Source organism: Ambystoma mexicanum, chromosome 1p, assembly GCF_040938575.1.
Source record: "Ambystoma mexicanum isolate Mex_15411 chromosome 1p, UKY_AmexF1_1, whole genome shotgun sequence".
Classification (NCBI taxonomy): domain Eukaryota; kingdom Metazoa; phylum Chordata; class Amphibia; order Caudata; family Ambystomatidae; genus Ambystoma; species Ambystoma mexicanum.
Window position 1 is genome coordinate 223,704,868 of NC_090921.1, and position 20,188 is coordinate 223,725,055.

At 44.2% G+C, this 20,188-nt stretch overlaps 1 protein-coding gene across 1 annotated transcript in view; it reads right to left on the bottom strand.

Annotated features, from left to right (window-relative positions):
* Positions 1 to 20,188, bottom strand: part of STAG3 (STAG3 cohesin complex component) — a 2,261,782-nt gene that overhangs the window by 1,253,912 nt on the left and 987,682 nt on the right. Inside the window, exon 11 of the mRNA XM_069646424.1 lies at positions 6,992 to 7,090. Coding sequence (XP_069502525.1) covers positions 6,992 to 7,090 — 99 coding nt within the window. The remainder of the gene's footprint in view (positions 1 to 6,991; positions 7,091 to 20,188) is intronic.

Below are 20,188 nucleotides of genomic sequence, written 5' to 3' on the forward strand. Positions count from 1 at the left end.
TTAATTAGTTGAAAACAAAAAACCTTCAATATGGCCAATAAACCAAATTAAATGTAATTCTTGCCAGCACTTATTTATTTCACTAAAAATGTCCAAGTTTAAAAACATATTTGGGAAATATTATACAAACTGACTGTTTAATCACGAGTAAACCATTTTCAACAAATGATTATTTGCATTCATGAGGGTAATACACCAAGACTAAACGAGGCGCTCATCATTTGTTGGCAGGATGCCTGTACCCCATCTCGTCTGGGGAGTGCTGTAGCAAAATCGAGGGCGAGAACAATGTCAATCTCTAAAATGTCAGTCCACATTTCACTCAATATAGGGGAGACACACTGAGACGAACAAGTTACTCTTACCTGGTAACGTTCTTTCGATGGGGTGGTCCGACGACGTATTCCATATCTATGACAGGTAATCAGCACAGCTGTGCTGCTTCGGAAAATGTTCAGCGTCTGCGTCCTGCGTCAATGATGTTGATACGCTGTCTTCGAGGGCCTCCGTCGAGCCAAAGATGTTATCAGTAGGACGCACACCGCCCTGTAGCCTCAGTTGTAGTTTTTTCCCCAGAATGTGTGGCACCAATCTTCTGCCAGTATGACCACAGAAAGCTTTGCGGAAACGTAAGCTTCAATTGCATAAGAAATTCTGTAGCGGGGCAGGTCGCGAGGGAGCGATATGGAATACGTCGTCGGACCATCCCATCAAAAGAACGTTACCAGGTAAGAAAGTAACGTGTTCGAGTAGTTGGGGCCTCCGACGTATTCCATATCCATGACAGACTCCCAAACAGTACCAAGGTATGGAGGAGGGAAAAGAATTTAGAATATAGAAATTTAGAATGCCCAATCAAATTGCAGAGTAAAGGACCACCTTGCCAAAGGCGAGATCCTGCCCAGGGATAGAATCTAGGGAGTAGTGTCTTACAAAAGTATGGACCGAAGCCCAAGTGGCTGCTTCACAAATGTTACGAATAGGAACACCCCTCTGCAGGGCAGTAGAGGCAGCCATACCCCTAGTTTTAAATTTTTTTAAAAATGTTTTTATTGTATATGGTTTACAAAAGAAACCTTTACAAATACATTAAGTAAAAACATTTCATATATATTAAAAAGATAGTTAAAGACCCATTTATCCCTTTTTAAGAATGAGAAACACAACAAATCATTTAAATAAAAAAGAATCCAGTGCAACTTAAAATGCAAAATAATTTTGCCGGTTAAATAGCAGTTTCCCTTTACATAACATCAATCTTAAAGAGATCAGTAAAATTACAACAATTTCATAATGCAGATAGCCCTAGTAGAATGGGCCCATAAGCCTACCGGAGGGTCCTTACCCGCCAAGCGGTAACATTCAGAAATTGCCAAGATAATCCAGCTAGACAAAGTCTGCTTAGTAACAGCTTGTACCAAACGCCTTCCAGCGTAACCTATAAAGAGCTGATCTCATCCACTCTGACCCGGGACATGCATGAAATGTAGAAACTTAAAGCTCTCCTAGGATCCAACCTATGGAGCCTCTCCTCTTCCCTACCAGGATGCGGAGGAGGATAAAATGCCAGAAGAATGACCTTTTGGCTTAAATGAAATTCCAACACCACTTTCGGAAGAAAGGAAGGACGAACCCTAAGGACAACCCTGTCCTTATGAAACACTGAAGGGTGGCTTAACAGAAAGTGCCCGCAACTCACTCACTCTGCGAGTGGAAGTAACTGCAACTAAAAATACAATTTTAAGGGTTAACAGTCTCAAAGGACAAGAATGTAAAGGCACAAATGGAGCACCCATTAGGAATTTTAGACCAAGGTTCAAATCTCAACCGGGCACCTGGAAAGGTGACAGGGCAAACACATTAGTGAGCCTTTTCAGAAACTGAGAAATTAAAGGAATTTTGAAATAAGAACACTCCTCAAACGAGCGCTTAACTATGGACAGCGCTGCCAGGTAACCTTTAATGGTACCCACTTGCAGGCCCTTATGAAATTTACTGCTGGATGGCCCAGAACCAGAGCTGCATCGCCTCCCTGCACAGAGGAAGTGACCCTGCACCCCCCCCATCTTTTTGTTCAGGTAGTGCATGGCCACTGTGTTGTCCGTCAGAATCAGGACATTCTTCCTTCGCAAAGTCAGCAGAAAAGCCTTCAGGGCAAGCCTGGGGGCCCTCAGCTCCAACAGATTGATAATGAGTCTGGACTCCGACAAAGACCAACGACCGCTGTCAACTCGTTGGCATGAGCTCCCCATCCCATGAGGGACGCGTCAGTCACGATCGTTGCTGCCAGGGTAGCCAAAATGAAGCCCCCCCTCATCAGATTGCCTTCGCCAGCCCACCACAGAAGGTCCTGGGGGACTGAGGGCGGCACCTGAACTGGGTCCGACATCCTGCCGGAGGACTGTGACCACTGCATCTTGAGAGCCCATTGCAGAGATCTCATCCGCAACCTGGCCTCTGGCACCAGAAAAATGCAGGATGCCATGAGGCCGAGCAACCTCAAGAACTCGAACGCTGGGAGATTCTGGGCATGTTGAAACTTGTGCACCATCTGCTGAATGTGAAGAACCCTCAAATGGGGAGGGAAACACTGCCCCAGGGACGTGTCGAGCACTGGTCAGATGTACTGGAGATGCTGAGTTGGCGTCAACTGGGACTTCTTTAAGTTGAGGGAGAAGCCCAGCTTGTGAAGGGAGTGGCAGGTGACTGACAGATGATCCAGGACTTGCTCGGTAGAGCGCACACTGATCAACCAATCATCCAGGCAGGGGTAGATGTGAATACCCCCTTTCCTGAGATAGGCTGCCACCACCACCATGAGCTTGGTGAAAACCCTCGGGGCCGAGGTCAATCTGAATGGCAGGACCCGAAACTGAACCTGTGAGTCGCCAACCGTGAACCTTGGGTACTTCTTGTGCCTGGGATGGATCGGCACATGAAAGTAAGCGTCCTCAAGGTCGAGAGACACCAACCAGTCCTGAAGTTGAAGGGCCTTGAGGACTTGAGGGAGAGTAACCATCTTGAACTTGTCCTTCCTGAGGAGCTTGTTCAAACCACGTAAGTCCATGATGGGTCTCAATCCTCAATCTTTCTTCGAAATCAAAAAATAAGGGGAATACCATCCCTTGTTCCTCTCCGCTACAGGCACCAGTTCTATGGTGCCTTTCTCCAGCAGGGATTTTATTTGCTGCGCAAGGAGCGGATCCGGACTCTCCAAAGAGAGATTCCCTGGTGGATTGTCGTGAGGCCTCTGTCGGAAAGGAAGACAGTAGCCGTGGGCTATGATCTCCAGAACCCACACATCTGAAGTAATGGCACGCCATTCTACAAGATGCTGCGCCAGCCTTCCTCCAACCGGCAAACCATGGGACATGGCCTCATGACTGAGCCGAAGCGGCTGCGGCATTGCCTGAGGGTAAAGAGGCAACTGCCCGAGCGGCCTTGGCACCTCGAGTACCTTGTTTTCCACCTCTGGTACTCCTATGGGGGCCCCTTTGACTTGCAGATCCTCTCAATCTACCAAAGGATGAGTAGTATCGAAAGGAACCTCCCCCCCATTGCTGTCCCCTAGGACGAAAAGGTGGAGGTTGGCGAACTGCAGCGCTCAACGACTTCGCTGCAGCTTTGGAGGTCTGCAACCTCTCAAGGCTCTCGTCAGCCTTGCTGCCAAAAAGTTGTTCACATCAAAGGGCATGTTGAGAAGCCAGGCTTGTACATCAGGAGCAAACCCAGACTTCCGCAACCACGCAAATCTGCGCATTACGGTGCTCGCCGCCATGGACCGGCTGACGCAATCTGCCATGTCCAGACCAAACGGATTCACACATGGCATCCTTGCCATCCTGAACAAGAGCAAGAACGCCATCCCGTTCCTCCCCTTCGGGAATATGTTCAGCCGCCAAAGAGACAATTCCACAGAGTATGAGTGGAACGTGCTAAGGCACACACAGAGTTGGCTGCCTGTAAAGCCAAACCCCCTGAAGAAAACAATTTCTTCGCCCAGCCATCAAAACGTTCGTCGTCCCTATCAGGAGGGATGGTAGGGTACGACGCCTGTTTTGCCAGGGCCATAGCCGCCTGCACCACCAAACTCTCAGGGGTGGGGTGCATAGTCAAGTAGCTGGGGTCGCTACTGGCTGGACGGTATTTCTTCGGCAAAGACTTGCTCATACTTGGAGCAGTCCAAGCCGCTGCCACCCTTCTTTGCAAGGCCACATGGAATGGCAATACTGGGTCAGTTGGTGGACCTTGGCCAAGGATATCCGTCAGGTTATCCTGCAGAAAATCCACTGGTGGCGCAAACCACCCCAAGTATTCCATCACCCTCGACATAAGGCGCCGGTACGAGGACTCAGTGTGCGTGCCAGGCTCAGGCCTACCGAACTCAACCTCCGGAGAGGTGTCCAGGCCACTTGCGTCATGCAAAGACTGATGCAGGTGTTCTAGCTGGTCTTGACCAGACAGGAGTTCGTCAAGAACCCCATCAGGAACCATACCTTCATCAGACGCTTCATGCACCTCAGAAATGTAATCCAGATGCTGCAATAAATCCCTGGATGAGGGCACAGAAAAAGGCTCAAATACCTGCCTTACTGACGTCTGCAGGGCCTTTCTCAGAGTTTCCACCGGTCTCCGGGGCACCTCCGATAAAGCCTCCTTAAAAGGCGTCGACAGAATCGGCGTCGAGCGTGGCGCCTTAGCCATCGGCACAGGCCTCGAGGGCGGAGCCCCAAGCGTTTCCTTCGAAAGCCTGGGCGCCGATGGCGTTGACGGCTTCCTCGGAGGCAGAGTTTCGAGAGAGTCCTTCGAAGGTCTGAGCGCCGAAGGCGTCGATGTCTTCTTCGAAGACCTCACAGGCTCCGATGGTCTCGAGGGCGTCGAGGACCGGGACCTGGAGCGGGCATGGCTAGAGCGATCCACCTTGTCCGACCGGGACCTCGAAGGTGCCCGGTGATCGCGACGACAGCTCGAGCCCGAAGGCGTGCGAACAGCGTCTCTAGCACGTTCCCTGCCGGCGTCTTTCGACAGAGCAGACGGAACGGAGCCCTGCGACTGAAAAATCGCCATCATCTCCTTACAATATGAATCCCATTCCGCAGGAGTGAAATACTTGTTGGTACAAGCAACCCCCCCGACGGGCGGAGTCCTCGGACGAGGAAGGCGACCGGTGACGGCGCTTCCGTGAGCGCCTTGAAGAGGCAGAGGAATGGCGGGACCCACTCCGGGACTGAAACCCCCCTGGACTTACGCCGACGATGCAGAGAGTCGCCCCTTGAATCATCAGTCGAAAGCCCAGTGGATTTCGACTTCCTGGGCTTGGACTCCTTACCGACAGAAAGCTTCTTACGCTCCTGCAAGGCCTTCGATGTTATCGACTGGCACTTGTCACAATCGTCCGTGGCGTGGTTCTCACCGAGGCATCAGAGGCAGGCGGTGTGCGGGTCCGTCAGCGACATCTTGGAACCGCAGTCCCGACACTTCTTGAAACCCGGCCGCGGGGTAGAAGACGACTAAGACATAATGGAAATCTTCACAAACTAACAGGTTCAAAGAACCGAAAGAATAGAACTCAGAAGAACCGAGGCGCGCAGTGATCTCCGAAGCGAACAAGTTCGCGGAAAAAACGGAACTGAGGCTACATGCGTTGTGCGTCCTACTTATAACATCCAGTGGCGTCGGCTCGACTGAGGCCCTCGAGGACAGCGTATCGACGTCATTGACGCAGGAGCCGAAGGTTTTCCGAAGCAGCACAGCTGTGGTGATCACCTGTCATAGATCTGGAATAGTTCGAAGGACCCAATCCCCTCGAAATAAAAATACATTGTCCAGCGATTTCGGTCTGTAAAGAAAGCTTTACAGTCTAAAGAGTTCTTCCCCCGTTCCTGTATCTACTTGAAAATATGGGAAATCATAGTCCAAATAGTTGGGTAAATCTTAAACTCCTATTGCCAAGACAGTATTGTGACATTCAAAATGCTTACCATGGGGAGTTGTCAACTTGACAATGTGTACATCACATATACTGCAACATGTTCAAAGGTCTCCAGCTATAAAGAATAAACCCACTTCTATATTGATGTGTGGTCACGTACCTCAGAGTGTAAGACCCAAAGTATTTGTGAAGTGCAGTTACTTTCTCACTCATCAAGGACCACCAGTTCTTGAATAAAAAGGCTATTACTTGAGTGGATGCAGTCTTCCCTTGTCTGCTCAATGTTCGTGGGTTACGTCATTTTGTTTCTTATCTCAGTTGCAATATACCATTTGATGACACCAAAAGTAACTTTGCTTGTGTAAGCATGTGCCCATATTTAAGCAGGTCTGATTTACTTTGCCTCAATAGACTGATGTCATGCTGTGTGGTGACTTGCATATGCATCCCGGGATCACGAAACCAGCCAGATATAATATTTATCAATTGTGTGGACCCAATCATATCGATATCAGGCACCCTGTATTAATAAACAAGGCAGCAATAGGTCCAAGTGGTACTGGCTCATTAACATGTACTGTGTTTGGCATTTGTATTTAAACTGGGAATTACATTTCAATCAGAAATGGCTTACAATTACAATATTTACGGATGGAGGCATTTCCACGAAGTGTGCCTGTACAATAACAAATATGAGAACAAGTAGTGAGTCTGCTTATGAGGGTATAAAAAAGTGGGTCATATACCAGGGACAACATTTAAACCAATAAAAAACCAAAAGATATATATTTAAAACATTGGGTAAAGAGCAGATTGCGCCGCAAGGAGCTAGGAACTCAGGTTGCCATTCATCCTTTCACCCGGAGAAATGTGCTGTATAAGGTAAACTATCTCCTTCCCAAGAACACATGCACTCCATGCTATTAAACGCTCACCCAGGAATCACGGACCATCACAGGTAAGTGTGGGGTATTACTTAAGCCCCTCATGGAAGAGACCCACACAAGCATTGTTCTCTAGCCCAGATGGTCCTTAACAAGAATAGTATTGCATTCTCACCTTGAAGCGACTGGTGAACAGTTCCAGTTTCCCCGACATTTCTTTGTTGCAGTACAGGGCCTGCAATGTCTTCAGGCAGGTCAGGCGTACATATCCTTGCTATAGAGCAGGGGGGTAAAAAAAAGTAATATTTATATAACTCTTGCAAAGGCATTAGGGCTCATTAAAATGTTACTCATTCTCTTTCGTTGGCTAGTGCTTGACCTCTGATCAGACCACCTATATTGCCTGTCAATTTTCACCCCTGTTCCTCATTTGAAGGGGAGAACATGCTATCTTACTGTTAAAAACAGGCTTTAAATGTCACAAAGACAATTGTTCTGACCTCAAACAATGGGGTGCGCTGTAGAGATGCTTCTAATTATATTGTTGTGCTTTCATACTGAGCAGAATCACCACCACTGTGGGCTCCAAGAACCTACCCTTGTCTGAGATTTTAGGGTGTGCTGTGTCCCCCAACCCAGGGATTGCCAGACCTTAGACTATTGAGGGAAATGAGAATAGGGGATTAGAGCTGGAGGAGTTATAGAAAAGGGGATACGTAGAATGAAGGGAAGCTTAAACTCAGAAAGAGTGATTCAAGAGATGAAGAGTGGGCTCGAGATGTGCTCAGCATAGCCTAAGTATAGCGAAGGCATGGATGACCGGTCACCACTGGGACAGTCTGTGCCTTTTAGCGCTATAAAGCAGTTGGTTGCTGATGCTAAGGTCAGCAAAGCCCAATATATAATTTAAAGAAAAAGAAGATGTTAACTCAAGCAATGAAGCTGAACAAGCAAAGGAAATTCAAAAACAAATATCTCAAAAAATACAAAACAGAGATAAAAGATAGAAAACAACATACATTTGTACGGGACACACAGGACTATGAGATGGGCAGAATAGAAAGGTTTGCAAAAATGTATGAAGCGAGACGGGCCAGCATAACCACAAGACAAACCAAGGACACGCTGGAAGAACAAACATCAATAGAATCTGCCATTTCATTTGTTGAAATGTCAGAAAATGAAACATCTGAAACTCTGATTAGGCTAAATATTCTTAGAAGAAAGGAGTCTTCTACACATGGAAGGAAAAAATCCAGCAAGTAGAGGTTGGCACCAGGACAAGGCAACACAAGGTACATGGCGAATCGGTACAAGACACAGAGAGGAGTGATTCAACGCCATGGATGCGATCAACATGCTCTCGAAAAGTAAAGTACAAAAACAAATTAACATAGACGTGCAGGTGGTAAATCTGTCACAAAGATAATTGACTAACAGAAACTAATGTTTTATCAAAAGGTTTCCCCCCGATGGAAGATATGATTATGCACAAACAAAAATAGATAATCACTTCATGAGAAAGATGATATTGAAAAATGACTATGCCAATCAAAATTAATGAAGAAAAAATAGCCCTACATAGAAAAACCATCCCAACCTAAACCCGGTGATATGCCAGCAGGTAGATCCGTGTATATATTGGCAAGCTCTGAAACAAACCACCAACATGAAAGAAGAAGATTCAGAATGGAGAAGGGATGATCTAAGCTATTTCGGTACCAATACTGCACTAACGGAGAAAAGTGATTTCAAACCGAAAATCAAAATTCAATTTGACCACCAAACACAATGTCCATTTGGACGTTTTGGACTTAGTAACCGATGACTTGAAAAAACTAGGGGAACAAGCACCCAAAGGAAAGCAGTCCAATTTTAATTCAAAACAATGAGAAGCAATATACGTATTAAGGAATTACTATACCATCATGATAAAACCCTTGGATAAGGGAGGAAATGTGGTGGTAATGGATACAGTACACTAAATTGCAGAAGCGATGCAGCACCTAAGGGATTTGAAACAATACCAAAGGCTGGCTCATAACCTGATGCAGGAATATCAAGAACTATATGAAAATAATGACAAAGGGATTGCTGAACAAATGGCTACATGAATGGGAAGAAAGAATACCTATGGGTGAAACACCCGATAATCCCAACAATTTCTTTTGCACCAAAAGTGCATAAGTGACTTCAGGAACCACCTAAAAGACCCATTAAATCAGCAATGGGATCGTTGTTGGAGAAAACATCCAAGTACATTGATAAATATCTCTTTCCAGTTGTGTCCACTCTCCCATTGTACATCAGAGATACCATGGACTTCCTGAGTAAGATGCGCTTGATTCCATGGAAAGAAACATACTTTTTAACGACATCAGATGTGGTATCATTGTACACCTTCATAGAGCATAAAAATTGAATCAAAGCAATACAACATTTCTTATCTACAAAATCAGATTAGAAAGTTACAGAGACCACTCCCTCATGCTGAGAGAGATGTTAAAATACTGCTTAGAACATAATTCAATGGGAAATACTACCGTCAATCCTGTGGCACGGCAGTGATCCAAAGTGGAAGCCCGCAGCTAACAAGGTTGCAGTCCACCTATCATAGCAAGATACGGAGAACTAAAGAAAGAGTACCATGAGACAACCAGAGTTGTAGCTGAACCCTGTTTTTGAAACATTGTCCCTGGGCAAAATCCTGTAATAAACAGTGTGAAGAAAGAAAATTAGTAGAGGAGCAAATGGATCAATAGTACTAATCCATGTAATACAGATAAAAGCAAGATTGGAGCTAGAATTATAGCAGTGTGTAAAGAATTTTGGAAAAGTGTGGTGGAAAGAAGAATCAGTGTCCCCCTGATGAAATTCCAGTTTACTGATTCTTAATTGGAGTGAATAGGGAATGAACCATGTTGGGTTGTGAATGGTAATAAGGAGGGAATGGTTGCAATAGTAGGAATGTGTGAACAATTACATATTTAATTGAAAAGGTTGCATTTAGGCTTAGAAAATAGCCATATGAAGTTGACACTCACTATTTCCACAGTGAGAAAAATACAAGAAAATTGTTTTTATATAAAAAAAAGTCTGTAATGTTGCATATTGAAATCTGTGATCAATAGAGTTAAAGGCAAACATTTGAATTATATCCGTTCTATAATGGATCTCAGCAGGACTGGAGGAGAATATTTTGTAGTTTAGTGTTAATAATGGGGTATTTCTATGACCAGCAACTTCCTCTGGTCTCTGTACTGTGAAAAACACAGCAATGGGTCCACATTTGCGCCCTTGCATGCCAATCTATACATGGGAATGTGGGGAAAAAAAATGAGGATGCAGAAAAGTTATCAAAACTATACACAGCAAATACAACTCTGGACCTGTTATATAGATGGCTTTTTTATAAAATGGGAAGGAACCTCCAAAGAAGGGCTCCAATTTGGATCTATCATTAACAAAAACACAAATAACATTAAATTCACAGACCAGCATCACACAGATAGCAACATATAGTTGGATTTAAACATCAAGATAGTGCACAATAAGCTAGAGTCTAATAAACAGAAAAGAAACAAGTGCCGTGCTACCTGCATACAGTGGACACCCAAATTGCCTAAAATGGAGCATACAATATGGAGAGTTCATAAGAATCAAAAAAGCAAATGCTCAGAAGAAGAGGAATGCCTGAAGTTCAAGATGCAGCGCACAGATTTAGGGAGAGAAAATACCCAAAACCAATCATCATCGAGACAGCATATGGTAAAGCCTGAAAACTGAAGAGAGACAATCTATTGAAAATGAAGAACAAAGTTTCAAGAAGAAGAAAAAGAAAAGTCACTACAATACATAATGACATAACGAAAAGGAAATAAAGTGACGATCCAACATCATCTGACATGTAGCAGCACAAATGTGGTCTATGTTATCAGCTATGGGTGCACAAAATGGTACATGGGTAACAAAAAGATTCTGGCCAAACTCAGAATCCTGCAACATCTGCAAGCTATTAAGAACAAATGAGCAGTGTAGAAACTCTACTGTATTTTATTATTCACCAAGAGAAAACACTCCAGGGGGTGCGGGGGGGGGGTGATTGAGAGCTGCAATTAAGGCAAAAAGAATCAAGATATATTGTGGACATTAACACCACGACCCCACAAGGACACAACCTGGATGAGGAACTGTATACGTTTGTCTGTGTACGATAGAGAATTGAACAGACAAATGAAACTATATGATAAATGGGAACCTTAGACAGAATATTTGGATAAAAACTAACGGATGGATAAAGCGATAAGGTTCAATCTTCTGTATTTCTTTTTTACAATGTCATTGAATGGATTAAAATTATAGATGCAGTTTCCAATATGTTTTCTACACAAAAGGTGACATGAACTGAGTGTAGTTTGAGATTAAAACAAAACAGATATGAGAACCTAAATAAAAATTAGGCTATGCAGTATGCACCTTATCAACTATATGATGCATCTTATAACCAATTATAAATTGGTATGCAATATTATAAAAACGAACAATCACTAATTAGAGGAGTATCCATTAGGGACATAGCAAAGGCGCTCTGTATCTATTGAGCTTAAGATACAAAGAAGGAACCATTGTTTACACAAATAAGTCACTAAGCTCTTTATAACTATGTAAAGTAACATGGGTTCTTCTCAATAATAAAAAGCTATATGCATACAGCAACAAACCACTTCAGCACCTAGAAAAAAAAGAGGAGTATAAAACCATCAGGATAAAGATGGAAGACAAAAACATGAACTATGAGCTTCAGAACATCAGGAACTTTGGTACAGTTTTTGCACATGTATTATACATAATGTTTTATGCACCTCTGGAGTTAAACTTTTTATGTGTCTTATGATAAATGTTACACACACAGTATGTACTTTAATTTTGAAGAGATACCAAATGTTGCACAAACATGCACTAAGTGTTCAGGAATGCTATAAACTTATACATATGAAGAAAGGATTGTACAAATGGTTGCTTTATGCATATAAATGAAGAACCCAATTAAGAAAGTACATCGTTCCACAGCAAAGTAAAGATTGCCATATAAAGTCTCTATGCATTCTCTATACACCACGCACTTTTCCACTGCTACTGATAGCTATAGGGCAATAGGTAAAATGCTGCATGAGTAAATCGCATTATGTTCTGGCAGCAATGAGACCAGTTGATGAAGCAAAAAGCATGAAGGCTTCTCTTAGAACACTATGCTTTAAAACATCGAGTTAGGTGCAACATGTGGGAAAAGTGAACAACGACCTAAAGAATAGCAAAGTACCAAAAACATTGAAAGATGGCAGCAAGCTCTGAACAATGGGATGCAAATGAAAAGAATTGACACAGAAGAAGCCCGGGAAAGGGTGACACACGTTAATGCAGTGGTGTAACTTCTGTTGATGTTTGTCTGATAAAAGCCAGTTATGATACAATATTAAACAATTGTAACTAATAGCGTGTCTTCCGTGGTCTATGAAGCAAAAATCTGATGTGAGGAGTGAGGTACAAATGTTGGTAAAACCCAAGAAAACGTATGGGAATATATATTTGTAAAAGTGAGTCTCCATACGGGAACGTCTTTAAAGTATTGTTTATTAGTTACATATACACAGAACCCCAGCACAGCCTCTCACCTTACACAGATCAAACAGCTGATGCGGGAATCTATTCAATACGAAACACTGCATTAGATTGTAACCAACATCACACACTGACCTCACTTATCAACATTCTAAGGCACAAAATATATACATGAGCTATATTATAACATCTCCCTTCTTTATCCAACGCAACCCCTCTTCACAATTGTAATTCTGTTCTTGTTCCAAACTTGACCACCACTTATTCTAACAGCACCCTCTCATCACCGCGACCACTTGAACCGGAACAGAATGCAACACATCTCCTTTCCTTTTGATCAAACCGTTTATCATGAACCAATCTCCACATTCCACCCTCAACTCCTTCTTACCTATTCTCATTTTCTCTCATCACACACTTCCCTTTCGATTCTTAACTTGTTCCTCAACTCCTCAACCACACAATCTGACTCTCTCACTCTACCCAACCAAGGGGGGCTTATTGCGGTATTCGCCTTACGCCCCCTCATCAGCTCAGTTACCTCCGTTGTAGCATGTGGAGAAATCCTCAACGCATATAAACTTTCCTGGATTGCCACCTTTCTACCAATACAACAAGCACCTGCCATTCTAATGGCTTCCATGATGCACTCTCAACTAAACCATTTCCCTCAGGATGATACAACGCTGATAGTTATGCTTCATACCACTTTTTTTTTTTTACATATTCCTTGAAACACCCACCAGTGAATTGAGGGTCATTGTCAAAATACTACTGGGAATTCCCTCCCTTGCACAAAATATCTTGCAAGAATTCCACAATGTCCTCCCCGCAAACTTCCTTAATCACCTTGAACTCACACCACCAGGACAGTAAATCTACCAACACCAAAATGTATCTACCCTGGCCAAAACCCACCTTGACAGGACCTAGGATATCTATTGCGACATCGTGCCACACTTTCTGTGGCACATCAGATTCAATCATAGGTTGTCCTTTCGCCACTACTCCCTTACATACAACCCTTTACACACTGAACACAATCAACCAATTTCCTCTTGACCTCCCTATCAAAACCTGGCCACCAATATTCATTCCTTATTACCGCCTTGGTTTTAGATATTCCAATGTGTCTTTGTATGCCAGCTCAATGATCCTCTAATTCCGGAACAACCGCACGTTGCCACCAGAAAACGATCCCATCAACCACACTTAATTCATCACATACATGCGAAAATGCTTTTTCACATTCCCATACCTCTACTTTTTAGGACCATCCAGCCTCTATATACACCTTTACTTTCGACAAGGTCTCATCCATTTCTATGGCACTCATCCACTCGTCCTTGCTTACAATGCCCTCATAGTTCACCAAGACTAATTCTGAAGGCTTGATCTCCTTGCTTTCCTCTGACAACTATTCAATCTTGAAAAACAGTCTGCCAAAATGTTATCTTTATCATATATCGCACACTTTTTAAACCTATGACATTGCATTCATGTAACCCATCCTGCTATTCGTCTCAACACCTTATCAGGACCTTTGGATTAAAACATGGATTTTAAAAGGCTTATGATCTATTTGCAAGACAAAATCTGTGCCCCACACCAAGTTCCTGAATTGTTCAACTGCCCAATAGCACCTTAATGCCTCTTTCTCCAAGACTGAATCTCTTTTCAGCACCCCTACGTCCTCTCTGATGCATGGGCAATTATCTACTCCTGCCCTTCATTTACCTGGGACAAAACCGCACCTACACCCACATCACTGGCATCAACCGTTATTAAATTTCTCCTTCTGGTATCAAACTTTCCCAACGGACCTGCAAGATCAATCTCCGCTTTTATCTCAAACTCTCGATCACACTTTTCGCTCCATACGAACTCCTCTCCTTTCTTTAGCAGTCTTCTCCTCTCACCCACCGTATCGGCAAAATTCATAACAAACTTTTGGTGGAATTCTAACATCCCTAAAAACGAACATAACTCTCCTTTAGATCTGGTACTTTCCACGTCCTTTATAGCTCTGACCATACAACTCTTCTGCCTTATTCCCTGTGCCGATATGTCATGCTCCAAATATTCAACTTTGTTCGTTCGATACACACTTCTCTTCTCTCAGTGTTATGTCCTTAGACCCTAGAATTTCCAGCACTTTGTCTAACACTCCGTCATGCTGAACTTCATTTTCCACACATATCAAAAGATTGTCCTGGACGCAGAATACCCCATTTATACCATAAAACAATTTGTCCATTATCTTTTGGAACACAGAGGACGCCAATACCAGCCCGATCGGCATCCTACGGAATTGAAATACCCCTTTGTGAGCTATAAATGCAGTTAACTTTCTCTTCCAATTCTACCTGGAGTTATGCAGAGGCCAGGTTTAATTTCGAGAACACCTGCCCATGACCCATCACAGCAAGCATCTCCCCCAAATTGGGCAAAGGATGGCTTTCAATTAACACACCTATTCAGTAGGCATAGATCCACACACAGGTGTAAATCTCCTGACAGCATCCTAACCACAACCAGAGGAGACATCCATTCCACGCCACCCGCTCTCTCAAAGACCCATATGTAACAATTCACTCAGTTCCTCCTTTACACCCTGTTAGCGCTAGTGGCACTAGTCGCAGTTTTGCTTAGGGGAAAGTGTTGTATTCCCCTAACTTTACCCGCACATTTTTTAAACACATTGTTGTATCTATCAGCAAATGTTGAATTGACATGCAGTACCTGATCCTCCTTATTAGGATCTAATCTGAACTCTAATAGTTTTTGCTCTCGCTACCCTAGCAGATTCATGCCCTTCTTGGTAATGTACACTTTCCCTTGGGCACATCTCCCTTTAAACTCACATTTTACCTCAAAATAACCCAGTAAGTCAATTCTATCCTGGTTGTAACCCCCAGGATTGATGTCTGGTTCCAACAAATTTCGGACATCATCTCCCATCTCCTGTTCAAATACTAACTTTGATATCAAAGATATCTCTGACCCAGAATCCACCATCATCTAAATCATTTCCCCATTTACTCATACACTTGCAAAAGGGTGTTCACATTCACCCTCATCTGCACCCTGAAACACATTAACAGTTATGTTTTACACACTACATCTTTCCTCCTCTGATGACCTGTGGACATCCTCATCATTAACATATAAAACCTTCCGTTGAATGAATTTAATGTTTTTGCAACAATTAACAAAATTACCATGTCTTCTGCACTTCACGCACGTGGCCCTCCTCCCGGACGTGTCAACGATCTAGCAAAATGTGCACTGCTGGCACACCTGAAGCATAATCGCTTGCGATGATCCTGATCCTTTCTCTCTCCTTTCCACTTATTGTTCTGGTCATCGTTCTTTTCCTTTGCTGCTGGTTTTTCTCTTCCTTTACTCTTATGTTTGGACTTGTTCATCACATCGACTTTAACTTAACTGATCTGTTTCTCTAATTTCCACCACACAGGCCAATAAGAGTTCAACCCTCTTTGCTATATCCAAGACTTATTCCAATGAGGGCTCAGCTTTTAGCCAGAATTCTTCCCTTATCTTGTTCAACTACAGGGAATCAAACTGATCCCGAATGTGTTCGTCAAAGGTGTTTCTAAATTTACAAGAGAGCCAAATATCTCAAGGCACAGACACATACTCCTCCATACTTTCTCCTTGTTCTAGGATGCGTACAACAAAATTGTACTTTTCAAAAAATGTGCTGGTTTTGGGGTTGAAGTGTAGATCTAATTTCCATAGGGTGTTGTCTAAATCACTTATGTTATCACCATCCCCTTCATCTGTCAAGGACGGTAAATTGTCAAATTAGTTGTGCCTCATATCCTAGAAAGTGCATTCATAACGACACCTTCCTGATCATTGATTATGAGTTTCCAGATGCTGCCCTGATATAATTAACAAATCCCTTCTTACATTGTGCCCGCTTTACTTTAGCTTGGCCCGGAAATGCCATGAAGGCAGGTGGTCCAGGTAATCCTGTCATAACCATTCTGTGTATAGTACTACTGCAGGTTGTGTTGCTGGCTTATTTCATGTTTGCACCTGTTTTACGCCTTCTTCACTTTACATTTCTTAACTCTGCCTAGAGTTTAGTATATCTACGTTGTGCCCCACTTTTCACTTAAAATGCTTTTGAACGCCTTCTTCACTTTGTATTGCTTAGCTCAGCTTAGTTACATGCGTAGTACTAGGCATCTTTTTTTTTCCAATAAGTTTTTATTTGCATTTTTAACAATAACATTTCCAACATGAGCAATGTCCTCCCTCTCAATCCCCCCTACCCCCAACTCCCTTGATCCGGGAACAGACCTTGCTGTGGCTCCCCTCCTCAGAGAGGTTGTGTTTAAGTGTTGACGTTCGCCCCTGGAGGGTCAATAATACCCAGGAGGCTCACAGTTCTAGGGCACCATGTGCGTTGTGCACTTTCTCTTGAGTATCTCAGTAAACTTTACCAGTCTGAGCTGAATCTGCAATTTGCCCCTTGTATCTAGTAGGTGATGTCCTCTAGCACCCTGTTGAGTCCTATCATTGCTAGTCCCCGGTTCCCTCCAGCCTTGATCCCCAAAACTTGCCCACCCCTCCACATTCCATTCAGCATAGTTGTGAAGTCCCCAGGTATATTCTATGCAATCTGACCTGTGTTCGATGCCACTGGAAGATGAGCTTCAGCTATATCTCCCTAATTTGTAGGGATCTTGATAGTTTTGGGACCTGCTCCCAGAGTCGTGCCCACTGTGATTCCTCTATTGTACCCACTGTGGCCTCTTCCCATTTATTCATATATGCTCTTGACGGGGGGATTTCTCCCTCTTTAATGTGCTTGTATATTGCTGAAACCACTCTCCTATCGCCAGGGTCTGTGTTTAGGTACTTCTCGAATGGGGTTAATTGCCGGGTCCCAGGTTCTTTCATTGGAGGGATGTAGCAGCCAATGCCTCACCCGAGTGTATCTGTACCTCTGGATTTGCCCCAGTCCGAAGTCCGCCTTTCATGGTTCGAAGCGGTTTACCTGGTCTCCCACAAACATCTCCAACCCTCTGGCATCCCCCCTGTTGCCAGGCCTCGAAGGAGTGTGTATTATATCCCGGGGTGAATTGTGGGTTGTCGAACGGGGGTGGAGGGGTGTGTGTATGGCGAAGGGTAGGGGTACTTTGGGTTTCCATAGGATCCCCTCCAAACCCCCCTGCTACAGCCCTTTCCATCCATGGGTCTCCATATTTTCCCCGGGTCGTCGTCCTGCCAGTCCGATGACCCTCGTTTGAGCGGCCGTTGAATAGTCCCTTAAGTCCGGTTCCCCCATTCCCCCTTGTGAAGTTGTGGTTCTCATTAATTTGACTCGTTTTCTTTTTTATTCCAGACTAATTGGTTTGTGATTTTGTGGAGGGATCTGAAAAAGGCCTGAGGGATGAGGATCGGAAGGGCCGTAAAGAAGTAGAGTAGTTGAGGGAGTACCACCATATTTAGAAAGTTTATGCGCCCCATCCAAGTTATTGTCAACGGGCCCCAGTGGACCATTTTATTTAAAAGCTTCTCCAGTAGGGCAGGGAAGTTTGTCTGATAAAGCTCTCCCACCTTTTTTGGCCAGTGTTACCCCTAGGTACGTTATGGAGTTGTCCACCCATGTATAGTGGAAGGTCTTTTTGAGATTTTGTTCTGCCTTGGCTGTAAGAGTGAGGCTAAGGATTTCAGATTTATTTATGTTCACCTTTAATCTGGCCACTGCTCCGAACTGAAGGAGTTCTGTGTCCAGTGCCTTCAGGGAGGTCTCTGGTTGGGTCACTGTGATGAGCATGTCATCTGCGAAAGCTGCTACTTTGTGGGTGCTCCCCCCAAAAGGTATCCCCGCAATGTCCTTGTTAACTCTTATGGCTTGTAAAAAGGGTTCTAGGTGTCGGGCGTAAAGTATGGGGGACAGAGGGCAGCCATAGTTCGTACCCCTCCTGACCGCTACTGGGTCCAAGATTTGCCCGTTAATGGAGAGCCCGAGGAGCAGTTGTTGGTAGTTGGCCCCAACTCGGCCCAGGAATTTGGGCCTGAATCCCATCTTGATCATGGTTGCAAAGAGAAATCCACACTCCACCCGATCAAAAGCTTTTTCAGCGTCCACTGCCACAAGGGGAGTGGGGATTTCTCTCTTCTGGGTCTTCTCAATTAGATGTGCAGTTCTCCTGACGTTGTCAGTCATCTGCCTGCCCCTAATGAAGCCCGATTGGTCGGTATCAACTAATTTAGGGCCAATATTTTCATATGGATTTTCATATCCACATTTATCAGGGCGCTATGACCCACACTCAGTAGGGTCCTTGCCTTTTTTGGGTATCAAAATGCCTCTTCCATTGTTTTTGGTACGGTTTTTGACTGTCTGACGTGGTTAAATAGATTTGTGAGGTGTGGTATTAAGATTTCTTTGTGGGTTTTGTAGAATTCGGCTACGAAGCCATCCGGGCCCGGGGATTTATTTGTGTGAAGGGAGTTTATTGCTGCCCTGACTTCGTCTCTCGTGATCACACCTTCTTAGAATGCCCTTGCTTCATTAGATATTTATGGCTACTCGATTTTGTTTAAGTAGTCAACTTGTCGCAACAGTGATGGGTTATTTGAGCTGTATAGGTTGGCATAGAAATTTATAAACTCTCTTTCAATGCTCTTATTGTTAGTGGTAGGCAACCCTCCCTGGACTTACATTTTTAGGATTGTTCTTTCCTCCCTCAACATTCGGGACAGAAGACAGTCATATGCATTAGCTTTGATAGCATATTTTTGCCAAAAGGTACAGTAAATTGCGTTCCGCCGCCCTTGTACATATGAGATCTGATTGCCCTTGTATCATCCGATATTCCCTTTTAGTGGCTGCCGTCTGTGATGTCCTCATTTTAGCCATTATGTCCTTTAGCTTATCCTCTAGTTGAGCTTCTTTCAGCCTCAGCGCTCTATCCCTTCTCGCTTTTATAGCTATGAGTCTCCCTCTTAGTGTTGGCCTGAGGGCATCCCACCATATCTGCGGGGCGGTATCCTCAACTTTATTATGCTCAACGAAAGCCTCTGCTTCCTCTGCTACTTCCCGGGCTAGTATTACATTATTAAAGAGCGGGGTTGGGTAACACCACCTGCACAGACCTGGCAGGCCCCTGTTTCTTTGCAACGTGTCTGTTATTGGTGCGTGATCTGAAAGTATAATCGCTCCCAGCATGATGCCAGTTGCTCTCCTGAGCAGCGGTCTGGAGAGACATGTGTAGTCAATCCTTGAGTGTGACCTATGAGCATGGGGGTAAAAGGTATAGCCCTCCCTGTCCCCCTCCATCTTCCTGCATATAGCGACATGCGCCAGATCCTGTCCGTTGTGGGGTCGCAGGCCATGTTAAAGTCCCCTGTCAGTATAAGGGATTTTGCACACTTCTCCAGGAGAGTTTTTTTTTTTGTTGTTTGAATGAAGGCATCTTGGTCCGCATTGGGAGCGTAAAGTGTTGCCACTGTGTAGGCCTCCCCCGTCCCCCTCCAGCGCTACTGCCAAATATCTCCCCTGGCCATCTGTTTCCTTTCTTTTAATAGCTGGATCGAGCCAGTCTTTTAAAGCTAACAACACTCCCCCTTTCTTGTCGAATTGGGTAGCCTGAATGATCCTCTTGTAGCCCCAGAATTTTATTCTGTGTGTATCCCGAGTATGGATGTGGGTTTCTTGCAGTGTGACTATGTGCGGTTGTTCCCTACTAAGATATCTTTCCACGTTCTT